The sequence below is a fragment of the Schistocerca piceifrons genome, chromosome 5 (assembly GCF_021461385.2).
Source record: "Schistocerca piceifrons isolate TAMUIC-IGC-003096 chromosome 5, iqSchPice1.1, whole genome shotgun sequence".
In the NCBI taxonomy this organism is placed as follows: domain Eukaryota; kingdom Metazoa; phylum Arthropoda; class Insecta; order Orthoptera; family Acrididae; genus Schistocerca; species Schistocerca piceifrons.
Genome location: NC_060142.1, coordinates 79,761,153 through 79,781,342, shown reverse-complemented (window position 1 = coordinate 79,781,342; position 20,190 = coordinate 79,761,153). Strand labels below are relative to the sequence as shown.

The following is a 20,190-nucleotide window of genomic DNA, read 5'->3' as shown; positions in this document are numbered from 1 at the left end:
TGTCAACAGATAGGGGGTTCTTACCAGGCTTAAGGACACGAACCACGATGCTATCCCTCCACTGAGAAGGGAAGTCACCCTGGAGCCAGATACAGTTAAATACCCGAAGAAGATGTTGCCGTTGTGGAGCATTGAGATGTTGAAGCAGTTGGTTATGAATGGAGTCTGGGCCAGAAGATAGAGCAGAAAGAAATTCCCATTCAGTAAAAGGTTCATTGTAAGATTCTGACTCACAAGGGGTAAAACATAAGGTGGAAGCTTCGGCCCGCTGTTTCTGGTGAAGGAAAGCAGCCGGATAGGAGGCTGATGCTGACGCCACTGCAAAATGGGTCGCAAGATGTTCCGCAAGAGCAAACGGGTCCGTACAAAGGCCATCTGGGAGGTGAAGGCCTGGGAGGGTGGACTGCCGATGGCAACCTTGGAGAGAGCGAAGTTAGCCCATACCCGTGACAGAGGGACAGTAGAACCGAGGGAAGAAACAAATCATTCCCAACATATCCACTTGCTCTGTTTGATTAAATAACGGGCTTTAGCGTGAAGGCATTTAAAGTTAGTAAGGCTGGCTACGGAAGGGTGCCTCTTAAAGTGTTGCAAAGTTCGACAGCGATCACGGATGGCAATGGGAATGGCCATACTCCACCACGGGACTTGCCGGCGACGAAATGGTCCAGATGAGCGTGGGACAGCAAGGCTAGCAGCGTGAACAATCGTGTCAGACACGTCACATAGGACATCATCAATACAACCCGACAAAGAGGGAGAAAACATGACCAGTGCAGTGTATAGAGGCCAATCGGCGCGTTGGAAAGACCAACGAGGTAACCTGTCCATCGGGGAGCGGGAAGGGAGAGAGAGAATCAATGGGAAATGGTCACTATCACAAAGGTGTGGCGACCAGTGTAATGAAGGGAGGAGAGAGGGAGAAGAAAGAGAAAGATCAATGGCAGAAAAGGTACCATGACCGGAACTGAAATGAGTAGGGGAGCCATCATTAAGAAGGCACAAGTCGTGGTCTGCAATAAACTGGTCTATGAGAAGACCTCGTCTAGATGGAAAGGCACTGCCCCACAAGGGATGATGAGCATTAAAATCCCCAAGGAGGAGGAAGGGAGGAGAAAGTTGCTAGAGAAGGGCAGTTAAGGCAGCAGGTATAAGATTCCTGTCAGGAGGGAGATAAAGACTGCAAACCATGACCTCAGAGTCCAGGTGGACCCTAACAGCAACCGCTTCCAATGTAGTTTGAAGAGGAATCCACGTGCTAGCAACGTCTGTACAGACCAACGTACAAACGACACCAGAAGCCTGCAGGGGGCCGACCCGATTTTGAAAGAAAACACGGAACCCACAGAGGGTCGGTGAGTGACCATCAGTAAAATGAGATTCCTGTAGAACCACACAAGCTGTAGAGTAAGACGAAATAAGGGATTTCAACTCCAGAAGGTGACGGTAATATCCATTACAATTCCATTGGAAAACCACAGAACGATGATTCAAATGGGGGTTGAACAGGCTAAAGCCAGTCATGCTGTCGGGTCACCACCCGTCACCGACAAGGAGGGGGCGACATCCATGAACAACAGGTCAGAATCTGGCTGTGAAGCTGGGGATGGGACCTCTAGTGACACCAGAGGCTCCTTGTCTGGGGACTTATGTTTCTTCTTCTTTTCTGTTTGAGATCGAGGAGGGCTAAGCAGCATAAAAGAGCCAGCTGCAGCAAGATCGGGAACAGAAAGAGATCGGGCGACCTGGGGGCCAATAGACCATGGTTCTCGTGGTCGTCGCGTGGCAGGAGACCTTTGGCCTGGAAGGTGCCAGGAAGGGGTATCCCAGAAGGAGCGCCCTTGACTGGCAGACGCCGAAGATGTGGGACACTTCTCCAGCTGGGGAGTGGGAGCAGCGCCCGGAGGAGACGGTGTGGGAGCCGCAGGGAGGGGTGGAGGTGAGGGGTCCGGGGCTGGGGTAAGGAAGGGGGAGGAAGGGGTGAAGATGTAACCAAAGCGTAACTAGATTTCATGGACACAGGGTGAAGACATGTATACTTCTTATGGGCCTCTGTGTACGTTAAACGATCGAGTGACTTATACTCCTGTATCTTCTTTTCCTTCTTATATACTAGGCAATCTGGTGAATGTGGAGAATGATTGCCCTGACACTTAACACACACAGGAGGGGAAACACAGGGACTCCCCTCATGGAGTGGACGTCCACAGTCACCACAGAGAGGGGCCTGTGAACAGTGGGAAGACACGTGTCCAAAACGCAAGCGCTTAAAACACCTCATAGGAGGTGGGATGTATGGCTTCACATCACATCGATAAACCATAATCTTTACCTTCTCAGGGAGGGTATCCCCTTCAAAGGCCAGGTTAAAGGCACCAGTATCAATGTGATTGTCCTTAGGACCCTTCTGAACACACGGAACAAAGTGAACACCCTGCCGTGCGAGATTGGCCCGAAGTTCCTCATCAGTTTGAAGGATGAGATCCCCGTGAAATATCACACCTTGAACCATATTTAGAGACTGGTGGGGGGTAATGGACACAGGAATTGTGCCAAGATGGGTACAGGCATGAAGGGCCGCAGACTGTGCAGCTGAAGCAGTTTTTATCAGCAACGAACGCGGCCGCATCTTGTTCAGGGAGCCCACTTCGCCAAACTCGTCTTCAATGTGTTCCACAAAGAATAAAGGTTTGTATTGGTGAAAGTATCCCCATCAGTCCTGGTGCAAACCAGACAACGGGGGAAACGTTTCGCCCCTAGCCAACAGACCTGACCCTCTTCCTAGGGAGTAGCCATGGAAGGGAAGGCCGAAGGGGCAAGAGTAGCAGCACTCGAAGAATCAGTTCCACGCAGAGAGACGGCCGCAGAAGAATGGCCAGAGTTCTGGACCCGTATGCGTTTCATTTGCATAGCGTCCGCCCTGATACCACCCACTCCAATCAGGGGCTCTCCTCACGGGCGCCACCCAGCCACAGCAAGGGCCGTCTGGCATGGCGGCCATTGCCAGGAGTTCCGATGCTCCAGGATGACGAGCAACCACTGCAAGACTTGCATGAGGAGGTCACAGCTCAGGTATCAGAAGTGTGATCCCTGTGTGTTCAGGGGGCTCAACCAAAAGGGTACATAGTGACCCCACCACACGGGCTGGCTACCGTGCTGGCTATGCACCCTAGCACCAGACAACGGCGTGAAAGAAAAGGTGGAATGTACTAGGAGGGCACACGTCGGAGACACTAGGTAAGGTGCTCTTCCCCAAATGGCTCACACTATGGAAGAGAAATTTAGTAATGGAGGTCAAACCCCAGAGGGGGACCAGGGAATGCCAAAAGGAGGAGATGATTACACAACAAAGCCAAATTGTAAAACCAACAGAACCAGGAGGATTGCGAGGCCAACATAAGCAAGGACACCAAGAGAGGGAGAGGAGAGGGCAACGAGAAAGGAGCAAGGAGGGGAAAGGTGGGGAAGGGGAAGGAAATGCAGCCCTGGAAAGAAAGAAGGCTGCAATAGCTCGGGGCCCCGTGATAGCCACGCATGTATCCACAAAAGAGTTGTTGACCCCCTGGGGTGATGGTGCATGTAGGAGGGGTTCATATCTCAGGCACTATTCATCGCAGAGATAAGAGGTCAAATGTTTTGGGTAGCCTAGAGACCATTTGTATACCTATCAGAAGAACAGACAGAGTCTAGCTATCCTACAGCATAGTGTCAAAATTTAAACAATACACACTTCCTCCAGTCCAGGCAAATTGAGTAAATTGGTTGGCTCTTTTGCGTTAGGTGTGGTCTAGGGTGGACCTTAGGCAGCTTATAAAAGCACCACTTGTTCATGGTTGGTTCCTGAGAAAACCCTGATAAACTATGGTTTTTGGGTACTGAAAGTACCAACTGTAAGGATGGCCCCTTCTATAACTTCTGTTCATAGCAGATTGTCAAAATTTTTACCAAATGTTCCTAAGAACATTTTCTTGTGGAATCTTGAAACTTTTTGATATCATTATATGAGTATGTTATCAAGATCCAGAGGTTCAAAGTTACCACACATAAGCATAAAAAATATGAATGTAATACCCAGTCAGAGCCACCACTGTAAATGTAGTTTTAACTGACATATGAACACATAGCGAGGTTTCTTACATCCTTGCAAGGATTCTGGGATCATCAAACTATGTCTTTAGGCAGCATTTTTTCATCAAAAAAACTTTATGATGTGCTATATCTGTCTAATGGGCACTTCATGCCTACACAAATATGCCCAAAGTGGTACCACAGTAACAGAAAATGGGCTAAAAACAGTATTAACATGCCGGAAAAGAACTTAAAATGACTGCCAAAAATTACATAAAACTGGAAGCAGTGAAAATTCAGTAAAATATTTCTTATTTCATTTTTACTCTTTCAAGATATGAATCGCAAGCTGTGCATTTTCGGTGAACTGAGACAGATGAGGAAAGTATCCAGAATAAATGTAAAGCAAATGACTGTCTTAATCTTCTATTAAACAAATTTTTTGTTGTGTTTGTGTGACAAGATATATAAATATGTTGAAATATGTAAATGAAATGTCAAAACTTTACTGACCTATAGAATTCATTCTATACAAGTGGCCCCCAGTGGAACAGTGCTCCTGACAGAGCACAAAAAGGTAAATATGATCCTCTTTAAAAGACTCTGACAGAGAAGTGGGGAACCAGCTGTCTCAATCCTCATTCTGCTTTCCTCACCAAAAATTTTGGCACGCAAACATATTCACACTTTTTTGTGCTTAAAGAGAGTAGCCAAGAGACAGTGATGGTGGAAGAGAGAGGAGACAATGATGGTAGGAGATAGGAAGTTGCAGTGACAGAAAACAAGGGATGGATGAAGATAATAACAATGCAAGCCAAAGAGATAGGAGATACTGATGGTCAGTGAGAGACGGTGGCAATAAAAGAAAAAGAGAGGTGGATGGAGATACAAGCAGTGTGAACGAATGAGAGGAGAGACAGTAGAAACAAGAAACACACATGAGCGGAGACCAACTTTAAGATGGAGGTATAGGGAAGAATTCATTTTGGACAGACATTTTATACACGAGAGTATAGGAGAAAAAATTAGTCAGACCCACTCCAGCAGGTGCAGTTTTTTGCTGGTAGTATCACACTAGATCCAATGAATGATGGCATTATTTACATTATTATTTACATTATTATCTCCCTTTTTATGTACTGGAACTATCCTAGAGAATTTAAGCTACATATGAAAATATCCCTCTAATATACAGTTGTTTATATGATATTTGAACAGGTCTTGAATACAATCTATTATTATACGAAACCACATGAGACCTCAAAGAAACAAAACTTACTTGTATTTCCTTATGATCTAACTCTGATGAACTGACACCAGATTTGATAGTAGCACTTCCTACTTCAGCTGATTTAATGAAAAAAAATCACTGAATTCTTGGGGTGAGAGATTAATTTTGTTATTTCTTGTATCTTTAACACCACTATTTATTAGTTTCCATACAGCTTTCCACTTTTCCATTTATTTGGTGAATTCTCAATACTACCTCTTTTTTATTTATTTACAACATGCTCCATTACAAATATTTGCAGTACTGTGTGTGTGTGTGTGTGTGTGTGTGTGTGTGTGTGTGTGTGTGTTAAGTGTAATGTAGTGTTTGTGTTTGATAATGATAATGATGGTGATGACGGAAGGGAGAGGGTGAAACCTGGTGCTGACCACTGCCTACTGCTCGCAAACAGCACCAAGGGGGCAGTTAAGCTTCACATCCCCATCTGATGGACAGATCACCATTAACAGTCACACTCTCTTATTTCATGAGACACTGTGGAGAGCTTTGTTATTTAAATCAGGACATTGGCATAAAGTCTAGTGATCAGGAACTTTATGCCACCACCTCTCCTCCCCTTGCTGGCCAAATACTGACAATTAAAATTATTTCCACCACCAGGATTCTAACTAGGTTTCCCAGGGTCAAGCACTACTGCACAAGCATGTTATCAATTCCATTGAGGAGGTCATACCAGATTAGTTGGAAGTTTAGCATACCATGGACTTTTCTGTTTGGAACATTAGTTTTAAAACCTTTGTGAATTATTTTGCATTCTTTATAGGATGAAAGACCTGAGTCGAAACAAGGCCCCCGGAGTAGACAACATTCCATTGAAACTACTGACGGCCTTGGGAGAGCCAGTCCTGACAAAACTCTACCATCTGGTGAGCAAGATGTATGAAACAGGCGAAATACCCTCAGACTTCAAGAAGAATATAATAATTCCAATCCCAAAGAAAGCAGGTGTTGACAGATGTGAAAATTACCGAACAATCAGTTTAATAAGCCACAGCTGCAAAATACTAACACGAATTCTTTACAGACGAATGGAAAAACTAGTAGAAGCCAACCTCGGGGAAGATCAGTTTGGCAAGGGAGTAAGACAGGGTTGTAGCCTCTTCCCGATGTTATTCAATCTGTATATTGAGCAAGCAGTAAACGAAACAAAAGAAAAATTCGGAGTAGGTATTAAAATCCATGGAGAAGAAATAAAAACTTTGAGGTTCGCTGATGAATTGTAATTCTGTCAGAGACAGCAAAGGACTTGGAAGAGCAGTTGAACTGAATGGATGGTGTCTTGAAGGGAGGATATAAGATGACCATCAACAAAAGCAAAACGAGGATAATGGAATGTAGTCGAATTAAGTAGGGGGGATGTTGAGGGTATTAGATTAGGAAATGAGACACTTAAAGTAGTAAAGGAGTTTTGCTATTAGGGGAGCAAAATAACTAATGATGGTCGAAGTAGAGAGGATATAAAATGTAGACTGGCAATGGCAAGGAAATCGTTTCTGAAGAAGAGAAATTTGTTAACATCAAGTATAGATTTAAGAGTCAGGAAGTCATTTCTGAAAGTATTTGTATGGAGTGTAGCCATGTATGGAAGTGAAACATGGACGATAAATAGTTTGGACAAGAAGAGAATAGAAGCTTTTGAAATGTGGTGCTACAGAAGAATGCTGAAGATTAGATGGGTAGATCACATAACTAATGAGGAAGTATTGAATAGGATTGGGGAGAAGAGAAGTTTGTGGCACAACTTGACCAGAAGAAGGGATCGGTTGGTAGGACATGTTCTGAGGCATCAAGGGATCACCAATTTAGTATTGGAGGGCAGCGTGGAGGGTAAAAATCTTAGGGGAAGACCAAGAGATGAATACACTAAGCAGATTCAGAAGGATGTAGGTTGCAGTAGGTACTGGGAGATGAAGAAGCTTGCACAGGATAGAGTAGCATGGAGAGCTGCATCAAACCAGTCTCAGGACTGAAGACCACAACAACAACATAGGAATAATGTCATTAAATTGTGTCAGAGAGCTCTAAAGCCAATCAAGTATGACCTTTGCTGACAAATCATTACTTATATTATAATGTGTCACCCTCACACTGACCACCTAGTCTGTCTGCAAAGGACTAACTAACTCTAATAGTTGGAACCTACTTGTATAATTTACAGATAGAGACTTATGTGGATGGGCTTGCAGACTGACTGGCTGCAGAAAAGTTTTCAGCCAGAGAAAGGTGCCCATTCACAGGCTGACTGCATCTATTGCTAGCAAAGTTCATGAGTCCACAGGCAGAACATGCACACCACAGGAAGTTGAGTAAAGCAATATAGGAAAAGACCCTCACTGAAATAATAATAATAATAATAATAATAATTGTGGACATTCCTAAATGTATGGATGAATAACCCTTTAACATAGTTCTTCTGTCTACCTGTTCATAAAGCCACACTCTGTAGACCTTTGTTCACAATCTTATTGCCAAGAGAAATGGTAATGGCACCTGTGAGTGTGATGCCACTATTAATAAGTACTGTATATTCTGATTTTATACATTATAAATTATGACATCAAAAGTCTGAGAGTTTATTGTGTTGTAGTCCTTTCTTCAATTAACTGCTTGGTGTATGTACTTACCAGGTTGTTGGCATAGTGCTTTTCAAATGATGTAATCACCTTAATTGCAGTTTCTTGAAAATTATGCGTAAGTGAGATACAGTACAGATTTAAAATTATACAGTGAAACATTTTATATACACTCCTGGAAATGGAAAAAAGAACACATTGACACCGGTGTGTCAGACCCACCATACTTGCTCTGGACACTGCGAGAGGGCTGTACAAGCAATTATCACACGCACGGCACAGCGGACACACCAGGAACCGCGGTGTTGGCCGTCGAATGGCGCTAGCTGCGCAGCATTTGTGCACTGCCGCCGCCAGTGTCAGCCAGTTTGCCGTGGCATACGGAGCTCCATCACAGTCTTTAACACTGGTAGCATGCCGCGACAGCGTGGACGTGAACCGTATGCGCAGTTGACGGACTTTGAGCGAGGGCATATAGTGGGCATGCGGGAGGCCGGGTGGACGTACCGCTGAATTGCTCAACACGTGGGGCGTGAGGTCTCCACAGTACATCGATGTTGTCGCCAGTGGTCGGCGGAAGGTGCACGTGCCCGTCGACCTGGGACCGGACCGCAGCGACGCACGCCAAGACCGTAGGATCCTACGCAGTGCCGTAGGGGACCGCACCGCCACTTCCCAGCAAATTAGGGACACTGTTGCTCCTGGGGTATCGGCGAGGACCATTCGCAACCGTCTCCATGAAGCTGGGCTACGGTCCCGCGCACCGTTAGGCCGTCTTCCGCTCACGCCCCAACATCGTGCAGCCCGCCTCCAGTGGTGTCGCAACAGGCGTGAATGGAGGGACGAATGGAGACGTGTCATCTTCAGCGATGCGAGTCGCTTCTGCCTTGGTGCCAATGATGGTCGTATGCGTGTTTGGCGCCGTGCAGGTGAGCGCCACAATCAGGACTGCATACGACCGAGGCACACAGGGCCAACACCCGGCATCATGGTGTCGGGAGCGATCTCCTACACTGGCCGTACACCACTGGTGATCGTCGAGGGGACACTGAATAGTGCACGGTACATCCAAACCGTCATCGAACCCATCGTTCTACCATTCCTAGATCGGCAAGGGAACTTGCTGTTCCAACAGGACAATGCACGTCCGCATGTATCCCGTGCTACCCAACGTGCTCTAGAAGGTGTAAGTCAACTACCCTGGCCAGCAAGATCTCCGGATCTGTCCCCCATTGAGCATGTTTGGGACTGGATGAAGCGTCGTCTCACGCGGTCTGCACGTCCAGCACGAACACTGGTCCAACTGAGGTGCCAGGTGGAAATGGCATGGCAAGCCGTTTCACAGGACTACATCCAGCATCTCTACGATCGTCTCCATGGGAGAATAGCAGCCTGCATTGCTGCTAAAGGTGGATATACACTGTACTAGTGCCGACATTGTGCATGCTCTGTTGCCTGTGTCTATGTGCCTGTGGTTCTGTCAGTGTGATCATGTGATGTATCTGACCCCAGGAATGTGTCAATAAAGTTTCCCCTTCCTGGGACAATGAATTCACGGTGTTCTTATTTCAATTTCCAGGAGTGTATTTCATCATTATTCTTTCCCCAATGAACCACAGACCTTGCCAAGGTCAGGTGGCTTGCATGTCTCAACAATACAGATAGCTATACTGTAGGTGCGAGCACAACTGATGTATGTCTGTGGGAGATGCCAGACAAATATGTGGTTCCTGAAGAGAGGCAGGAACCTTTTCCATAGCTGCAGGGGCAACAGTCTGGATGATTGACTAATCTGGCCTTGCAACATCAACTAATACGGCCTTGCTATGCTGGTACTGTGAATGGCCGAAAGCAAGGGGAAACTACAGCTGTCACATTTTTTTTAGGCCATGCAGCTCTACTGTACAGTTAAATAATGATGGCATCTGCTTGGGTAAAATATTCTAGAGGTAAAATCCAGGTGGGGACTACCCTGGGGAATATCATCACTAAAAAAACTTTATTTCTACAGGCTGGAGCATAGAATGTTAGATCCCTTAATCAGGAAGGTAGGTTAGAAAATTTAAAAAGGGAAATGAATAGGTTGAAGTTAGATGCAGTGGGAACTAGTGCTGTTCAGTAACAGGATGGACAGGAATTCTGGCTAGATGAGTACAGGGTTATAAATACCAAATCAAACAGGGGTAATGCAGGTCTAAATATAATGAATGAAAAATGGAGATGCAGGTTAGCTACTATGAACAGCAGAGTGAAAATTTTATTGTAGCCACGACTGGCTCAAAGGCAACACCTACCACAGCAGTACAAGTTGATAAGCCAACGAGTTCCACAGATTATGAGATTGAAAGGATGAATTATGAGATAAAACAAATTATTCAGGTAGTTAAGTGTGAGGAAAGTTTAGTTGTGATGGGGTCCTGTAATACAACAGTAGGAAAAGGAAGAGAAGGAAAAATAGTAGGAGAATATGTACTCAGGGAAAAAGAATGAAGGAGAAAACCACCTGGTAGAATTTTTCGCAGAGCATAATTTAATCATCAACACTTGGTGTAAGAATCACAAAAGAAGACTGTATATGAGGAAGAGACATGGGGACAAGAAAATTTCATATTGGATATATGATGGTAAGACAGAGATTTGGGAATCAGATTTTAAACTGTTAACATTTCCATGGACAAATGTGGGCTCTGACTGTAATTTATTGGTAGCAAACTGTAAAACTAAAACTGAAGAAATTGCAAAAGGTGGGAAATTAAGGAGATGGAACCTGGATAAGTTCAAGGAACCAAAGTGAGCACTAGCCAATGTTTGACTGAAACAGGGGAAAGGAATACAATAACAGATAACTGGACAGCTTTGCGAGAGGAGATGGGGAAGGAGCAGATGATCAAATAGGTAAAAGAAGGCCCAGTAGAAATCCTTGAAAATCACAGGTGATATTGAATTTGGGGCCTAATTGAGGAAAGGAGAAAATATAAAAATGCAGAAAATGATGAAAGTGAAAGGGAATATGGACATCTAATAAAATTAGATTGACACAAAGTGCAAAATGGCTATGCAGGAATGCCTACATGACAAATGCAAGTCTACAGAGGCATATAGAACCAGGGGAAAGATAAATACTGCCTATAAGAGATTCAAAGAAGCCTTTGCAGAAAAAGAAGTAGTTGCATGAATAGCTCAGACAGCAAACCAGTATTAAGCAAAGAAGGGAAAGATGAAAGATATAAGGCATATATAGAGGGGCTATACAAGGGACATGACCTTCAAGGAAATACTACAGAAAGGGAAGAGGAAGTAAATGAAGATGAGATGGGAAACATGATACTGTCAGAAGAATATGACAAAGCACTAAAAGACCCAACTGAAACAAGCCCCCAAGAGTAGATGACATTCCTTCAGAACTACTGTCATTTTGTGACAGCCAGTCATGACAAAACTATTCCACCTGGTGTGCAAGGTGTGTGAGATAGATGAAACACCTTCAGGCTTCAAGAAGAATGTAATAATTGCAATCCCAAAGAAAGCAGGCACTGACAGGTATGATTAATACTGAACTATCACTTTAATATTCTAGTTCAAAATAAAAGACTGGATAAATTGGTAGAAGCGAACTGTGGGGAAGATCAGTTTGGGTTGCGGAGAAATGTAGGAACATGCAAGGCAATAATGGTGCTATGAAACGCTGAGGAAAGGCAAACCTACATTTATATAATTTGTAGATGTAGAGCCATGAGCCATGGACCTTGCCATTGTTGGGGAGGCTTACATGCCTCAGCGATACAGATAGCCATACCATAGGTGCAACCACAATGGTGGGGTTTCTGTTGAAAGGCCAAACATACATGTGGTTCCTGAAGAGGGGCAGCAGCCTTTTCAGTAGTTGCAGGGGCAACAGTCTGGATGATTGATCTGGCCTTGTAACCAAAACGGCCTTGCTGTGCTGGTACTGCAAATGGCCGACAGCCAGGATAGCCCTAATTTTTCCCAACGGCATGCAGCTTTACTGTATGGTTAAATAATGATGGTGCCCTCTTGGGTTGTATTTCAGAAGTAAAATAGTTCCCCATTCGGATCTCTGGGTGGGGACTACTCGGGAGGATGTTGATATCAGGAGAAACAAAACAGGCGTTCTATGGATCGGATCGTGGAATGTGAGATCTCTGAATCAGGCAGGTAGGTTAGAAAATTTTAAAAGGTTAAAGTTGAAGTTAGTGCAGTTCGATGGCAGGAGGAATAAGACTTCTGGTCAGGTAAATTCAGGGTTATAAATACAAAATCAAATAGGGGCAATGCAGCAGTTGGTTTAATAATGAATTTAAAAAAAAAGTGTGGATAAGCTACTACGAACAGCACAGTGAATGCATTAGTGTAGCCAAGACAGACATGAAGCCCATACCTACCACAGTAGTACAAGTTTATATGCCAACTAGCTCTGCAGATGATGAAGAGATTGAATAAATTTATGTTGTGATAAAAGAAATTATTCACATAGTTCAGGGAGAGGAAAATTTAATAGTCATGTGGGACTGGAATTCGATAGCAGGAAAAGGAAGAGAAGGAATAGTAGTAGGTGAACATGGACTGGGGATAAGGAATAAAAGAGGAAGCTGCCTGTTAGAACTTTGCACAGAGCATAACCTAATCATAGCTAATACTTTGTTTAAGAATCATGAAAGAAGGTTGTATATGTGGAAGAGGCCTGGAGACACTGGAAGGTTTCACATAGAATATATAATGGTAACACAGAGTTTTAGGAACCAGGTTTTAAATTGTAAGACATTTCCAGGGGCAGATGTGGACTCAGGCCACAATTTATTTATTATGAACAGTAGATTAAAACTGAAGAAATTGCAAAAAGGTGGGAACTTAAGCAGATGGGACCCAGGTAAACTGAAAGAAACAGAGGTTTTAGAGGGTTTCAGAGGGAGCATTAGGGAACAATTGACAAGAACAGGGAAACGGAATATAGAAGGAGAATGAGTAGCTTTGAGAGATGAAATAGTGAAGGCAGCAGAGAATCAAGTAGGTAAAAAGACAAGGGCTAGTAGAAATCCTTGGATAACAGAAGAGATATTGAATTTAACTGATGAATGGAGGAAACATAAAAATGCAGTAAATGAAGTAGGTGAAAAGGAATACAAACATCTCAAAAATGAGATTGACAGGAAGTGCAAAATGGCGATGCAGGGGAGGCCAGAGGACAAATGCAAGGATGTAGAGGCGTATATGACTAGAGGTAAGATAGATACTGCCTACAGGAAAATTAAAGAGACCTTTAGAGGAAAGAGAACCACCTGTACGAATATCAAGAGCTCAGATGGAAAACCAATCCTAAGCAAAGAGGGGAAAACAGAAAGGTGGAAGGAGCGTATAGAGGGTCTATAAAAGGGCAGTGTACTAGAGTGCAATATTATGGAAATGGAAGAGGATGTAGACAAAGATGAAATAGGAGATATGATACTGTTTGAAGAATTTGACATAGCGCTGAAACACCTAAATCGTAACAAGGCCCCGGGTGTAGACAACATTCAATTAGAACTACTGATAGCCTTGGGAGAGCCAGCCCTGACAAAACTCTACCATCTGGTGAGCAAGATGTACGAGACAGGTGAAATACCCTCAGATTTCAAGAAGAATATAATAATTCCAATCCCAAAGAAAGCAAGTGTTGACAGGTGGGAAAATTATCGAACTATCAGTTTAATAAATCACGGCTGCAAAATACTAACACAAATTCTTTACAGACGAACTGAAAAACTGGTAGAAGCTGACCTCGGGGAAGATCAATTTGGATTCCGTAGAAATGCAGAAGCACGTGAGGTAATACTGACCCTATGACTTGCCTTAGAAGATAGATTAAGGAAAGGCAAACCTATGTTTCTAACATTTGTAGACTTACAGAAAGCTTTTGACAGTGTTGACTGGAATACCCTCTTTCAAATTCTGAAGGTGGCAGGGGTCAAATATAGGGAATGAAAGGCTATTTACAATTTGTACAGAAACCAGATGGCAGTTATAAGAGTCGAGGGGCATGAAAGGGAAGCAGTGGTTGAGAATGGAGTGAGACAGAGTTGTAGTCTGTCTCCAATGTTATTTCATCTGTATACTGAGCAAGCAGTAAAGTAAACAAAAGAAAAATTTGGAGTAGGAATTAAAATCAATGGAGAACAAATAAAAACTTTGAGGTTTGCTGACGACATTGTAAGAGCTGTTGAATGGAATGGACAGTGTCTTGAAAGGAGGATATAAGATGAACATAAACAAAAGCAAAACGAGGCTAATGGAATGTAGTCGAATTAAACCAGGTGATGCTGAGGGAATCAGATTAGGAAATGAGACACTTAAAGAACCGTAGTGGATGAGTTCTGCTATTTGGGGAGCAAAATAACTGATCATGGTCAAAGTAGAGAGGATATAAAATGTAGACTGGCAATGGCAAAGAAAGCATTTCTGAAGAAGAGAAATTTGTTATAGTCAAGTAGAGATGTAAGTGCCAGGAAGTCTTTCCTGAAAATATTTGTATGGACTGTAGCCCTGTATGGAAGTTAAAAATGGACAATAAACAGTTTAGACAAGACAAGAATAGACACTTTCAAAATGTGGTACTAAGGAAGAATGTTGAAGATTAGATGGCTAGATCACTTAACTAATGATGAGGTACTGAATAGAAGTGGGGGGAAGAGGAATTTGTGGCACAACTTGACTTTAAGGGGTCAGTTGGTAGGACACGTTCTGAGGCATCAAGGAATCACCAATTTAGTACTGGAGGGAAGTGTGGAAGGTGAAACTTGTAGAGGGAGACCAAGAGACGAGTACACTAAGCAGATTCAGAGGAATGTAGGTTGCAGCAGTTACTCAGAGATGAAGAAGCTTGCAAGGATAGAGTAGCATGGATATCTGCATCAAACTAATCTCTGAACTGAAGACCACAATAACAGATGTAGAGAAAAGTTTTGACTATGTTGACTGGAATAAACATTTTGAGCGTCGAAGGCAGCAGGGATACAATACAGGGAGAGAAAGGTTATATAAACATGTACAGAAACCACACGGCAGTTATAACAATTGAAGGGCATGAAAGGAAAGCAGTAGTTGAGAAGAGAGTGAGACAGGGTTGCTACCTATCCCTGATGTTATTTGTTTTTTAAGCTGAACAGGCAGTACAGGAAATGAAAAAAAGTAGATGTTCAAATGTGTGTGAATTCCTATGGGACCAAACTGCTGAGGTCATCAGTCCCTAGACTTACACACTACTTAAACTAACTTAGGGCCTACGCTAAAGACAACACACACACACCCAAACCCGAGGGAGGACTCGAACCTCCGGCGGGAGTGGCCGCCCGATTCGTGACATGGTGCCTAAAAATAAGTAGAAAGGGGTAAAGTTCAGGGAGAAGGAATAAAAATTTGATGTTTGCCCATGACATTGTAATTTGCAAGTCACTTGGAAGAGTAGCTGAATGTAGGCCTAATGGTCAATGTGTTGAAAGGAGGATATATGATTAACATCAACAAAAGCGAAACAAAGGTGATGGGATGTAGAGAATTAAATCAGGTAATTCTTAGGTAATTATATTAGGATTGAGACAGTAAAAGTAGTAGATGAGTTTTGCTATTTTTGTAGTAATATAACTGGTGGTGGTTGAAGTAGAGAAGGTATAGGCTAATATGCAGACTAGGAAGGAAAGCGTTTCTGAAGAAGAGAAATTTGTTAACATAAAATATAAATTTAAGTGTTATGAACTCTTTTCTGAAGATATTTGTGTTCAGTATAGCCTTACAGGGAAGAGAATTGTGGACAACAAGCAGTTCAGACAAGAATATAGAAGCGTCTGAAATATGATAGTACAGAAAATGCTGAAGATTGGTTGCCAGTTTTTTACTTATTACTAATTTATTACTAGTTCTATGGCATCCACCAGCTATATCTAAGCAGACAGCATCAAGATACAATAATATTACTACAATCAAATGAACGGAATACTGCTATTTAAGCTATTCTACTAATAAGGATACCATAAACATATTGAAGTTAAGAACTAGATGGGTGAGCAGCGTAACCAATGCAGTGCTGAACAGAACTGAGAGGAAAAGAAATGTGTAGCTTAACTTGAATAAAAGAAGGTGTCAGTCGCTAGGACGCTTCCTGAGACATGAAGGAACCATCAATTTAGCACCTCCCCTCCATCACCAAGACCTAACTCCAGACCCACACCCAGCAGTTCAAATGTACATCCCCATTTGATTTTATAACATTGTGTAGAAAGGAAAACTGTACACTGCTATTTTTGTTGTGTCGACTTTGTTACAACTACAGTGTGGCACCCACCAACACAAGTCCAAGAAACCAGAAACTTTATGTACGATTAAGGGGAGAGTAGAAGGTATGTTACATATTTTAGAGTGATTTAATTAAGTTTTAACTGTATTGTGATAAATTTGTGTAATTTTGTACTGGGATGTACAAATACAATGGAAATTGTGTAAGTTTGTCTACGAATGAATGACGGAACACGTAAATATATAAATACCAGTGTAGTAAACATAAAGTCTCACAACGCAACACAGTTTATGTCACTATCTAGGGTGAGGGGGTGGAACCAAAACTTTCGATTGACCCAACCAAAGTTCAACGAGTGTGAGGCGAAAATATACTGGTAAATCAATGAAGTATTGGTTACATTATTCTGGATGCTGCTGCACGTGATGTTTCTTGTTTATTTGCCTCTCATTAAAAACACGGACTGAAAGTGGAACTATCTTTTCAAGTTTTCGGAAATTTTTGTTTCGGGCAAATTAACTGCTCATAAAACGAATGAGCGATGAAAGTAGCTAACCGATAGTAATAATCCAGAGTAAGAAACCCTTGTTTCACGCCAGGAGGTATTTTAGAACTTACGAGACGTGTGCTGATAATGCAAACGTAGGGCTTCCGTGTGTTCAACTGACGCTACCATTCTCCCGGACTATGCGACCCGATAAATAAATAAATAGCAAATGCGATGAAAATATTTACCACTATCATCGATTCGTATTTACGTAACATGCACAAGTCGGTTTTTATAATGTTTCACCGATATCTTTCTGAACACCATATGTTCAACAAGATACATCGGCGTGTCGCTGCCGTCCATGGTGAGGAAGCTATTGTTGTACAAAATTAGCCAATACGAATCCCACCAAATGTAACTGCCAGAACTATCTCACAGCTGCGGTAAATAACTCTTCTAACATACTGATTGCACTATTACTGTGAATAATTTACTACAAAACGCTACAATAAACCGGTGGGGAATGAAACTCTCACTAATCAAACAGTGAATGTGTAAGTTTTCATCGTTTGATACGTCCATACGTGCTAGGGGGCTACATATTACGCGAACAATGGTTGCTCACAGCAAGACTTACATGAACTAACCTACGTGCTGTGGGTAAGGGAGGGGGGGGAGCAAAAGTGTTTACTATTATTATAATATTATTAGTAATGCTAATACTATTATTATTATTATTATTATTATTATTACTACTACTACTACTACTACTACTACTACTACTACTGCTGCTGCTGCTACGATGTTGCTGGGTCAAGCTGCTGGTGGTGCTGCTACCCGTGACAGAATCAGTGTTTTCAAATAGTTGCATTCATGTTTCGTTAAAATATATAAATCCTTTACCTGCAACAGTTTGATTTCTTTCATACAATCAAGGCGAGCCTTTGCGTCCATCATCTCGAAGATTTGCACTTTTTTCAAGGCAACGACTGATCCGTCCACTTTACTACGTGCTCTATAAACGACGCTAAATTGTCCTTTGCCGATCTGTCGCTCAACGTTAAACTGATTTAAGCTTCCGTAACGCGACTCCCCTAGGTTGGCCGTCAGAGCCAGAATTTCCGCGTCACTCATGTCGCGAAGGGGCTTATGCGCACACTTTTCGCGTCAACGTACTTTCTCTTCCGCGCCGTCAATTGGAATGTGGGGCGGCGACGCGACTTCCCCTACGGAACGACTGCGCAGACGCAAGATTCGACAAGTAACAGGTGACAACCTATGCTCTCCAGCTTTGACTTGCGCTCTTGTAAACATTCTGCTTGATTGAGTGTATGAGGTAGCCGATGTCGCTTCATCATATCAGCGACACAGTTTCTTTTCGTCACAGAAACGTCGTATTCCGACTTGTAGCTCTCAACAGCTGCTAATGTGGTATCATTGACGTTGCGATGCGTCATTGCCATTGTTTACGCTTACAGTTGCTAAGTAACGGTGTTATTGCTTTTTACCGTCGGAAGGAGAAAGCTTAGACTAGCTGTATCTGAGATCAGAAAACCGTATAAAAACTCATGGTACTGTAATTTTGATCGTCTTCTTGTCGTATGAATTAACTGTGACTGTGTCGCGACGAATTCAGACACGTGTACATAGTGGTCGTTGTTTTGCTGTGCTGTTACCTAGCAACGCAGTATTTACGTCTACTATTCATCAGCACTTGAAGGTTATCGACCAAAGCACACATGACAAAGAGACACGACAGTCCATTTTCATAGCTTCATTCGTGGCAGTGTTCATAGTTATCATTACTGCCCTATATCAACATCTCTGTTCGTTGACAGGCGGAGAGGAGCGAGAGACTACAACCATTTTTAGATATTCACGTTTTATGTCATAAGAAAGGCCTACGCAATTTTGAAGAATTAAGGGCAGGAGCTTAGGCAACAAATAAGTATCCACAATATCCGCTTGCCATCTATTAACATGTACAGTAAATGTCCTTGTGAAAATTTCTTGGCAAGATTCCCATGTAAGGGATATTGTGACTACCCTCTACAGGAATAGGACCTACTTTCTTGTCGTCTGTATAATGTACGATACTCATGGTAGTCTAAAATGGTCACTGTTATTTTAATGCTTTTTTGTGATGCATCGTAGTTCAAGGGCGCCCGTGTGATAGTTTGTACCGGGGCGGGGACTAGACATGGGGGGTTCGGAATGTTTTTAATATTTTGGAAGCGTAAGATGACTTTTAAGTAGCCAATAAAAAGTTCCAGTTCCGACCCTGTTAACAACCTGCGTAATACCGATTTTTAAACCATTTTCTAACCACTTGACAATGGCTGAGATCTCTGCCGAAAGCTCATGGACAGTAAAACACTTGACGAGGCTGGAAACCCGACAATATTTTAAAAGAAATTTAAGGTTTGCAAAACACACTTATTCCAAACAGCCTGTGACCGCAAGTTTGATTAACACTCCACATCTGGAGAGCACACTAAGCGTTAGAGGGAGCGCGTCGAGACTCTGTTTTTCTTAGCGTCTTGTCTCTCCCCATTGTATTATTGAGAAGTAAGACAACTCCCAAAGCAGTTGTCACTTCTGAATTAATGGGATGCTAACTTCAACGAGACAGCTGACAGTTTCTTTTCTGTTCTTGTCCAGTGTGAACTACGCCCCATATTTATTCATATGGCTCACATGCAGTGTAGAAATACGGGATTAACGTTACTATATGAATATAACAAGAATACAGAAAGACGGAACTACATATAAAAATAACTACATGTCAATGTCTAAGATCCTAATCCATATAAGAGATGTATTGTCAGCTTTCATCAGGTCGCTCCAACTACCCTGATTGGAGCGCAAGGGGCATACATCACTAATATGCTTGATTTGCAAAGTGCGTCTGCGCGTCGACCATGGCCATTGCGAGCTCTGTTCGGTTTGACCCATAGTTTCCCTTCGAGTTCTGTGCGAGCAGTAACACAGTTATGCTCTCGGAACCACTTCCGCTCCTTCTCAGCAGGGTGACAATTCTGATCCCACAGGTCTCTCGCCTCTATATTACTGGCATCTAGCTGTTCTGTTTGCCATAACGGTGGGTTTGTATTTCGTCGTAGACCGCTACGTACACTATGTGATCAAAAGTATCCGGACACCCCCAAAAACCTACGTTTTTCAAATTAGGTGCATTGTGCTGCCACCTACTGCCAGGTACTTCACATCAGCGACTTCAGCAGTCATTAGAAATCGTGAGAGCAGAGTGGGGCGCTCCGCGGAACTCCTGGACTTCGAACTTCGTCAGGAGATTGGGTGTCACTTGTGTCATACGTCTGTATGCGAGATTTCCACACTCCTAAACATTCCTAGATCCACTATTTCTGATGTGATAATGAAGTGGAAAGCTGAAGGGACATGTACAGCACAAAAGCGTACGGGCCGACATCGTCTGTTGACTGACAGTGACCGCCGACAGCTGAAG

The 20,190-nt window shown here is 43.0% G+C and overlaps 1 protein-coding gene across 1 annotated transcript in view; it reads right to left on the bottom strand.

The window, feature by feature from the left end:
* Window positions 1-18,091, bottom strand: part of LOC124798471 (serine/threonine-protein kinase Nek7-like) — a 64,084-nt gene extending 45,993 nt beyond the window's left edge. The window contains 1 exon segment of the mRNA XM_047261904.1: window positions 17,610-18,091. Coding sequence (XP_047117860.1) covers window positions 17,610-17,840 — 231 coding nt within the window. The 5' untranslated portion in view covers window positions 17,841-18,091.
* Between the last annotated feature and the right edge of the window lie 2,099 nt (window positions 18,092-20,190).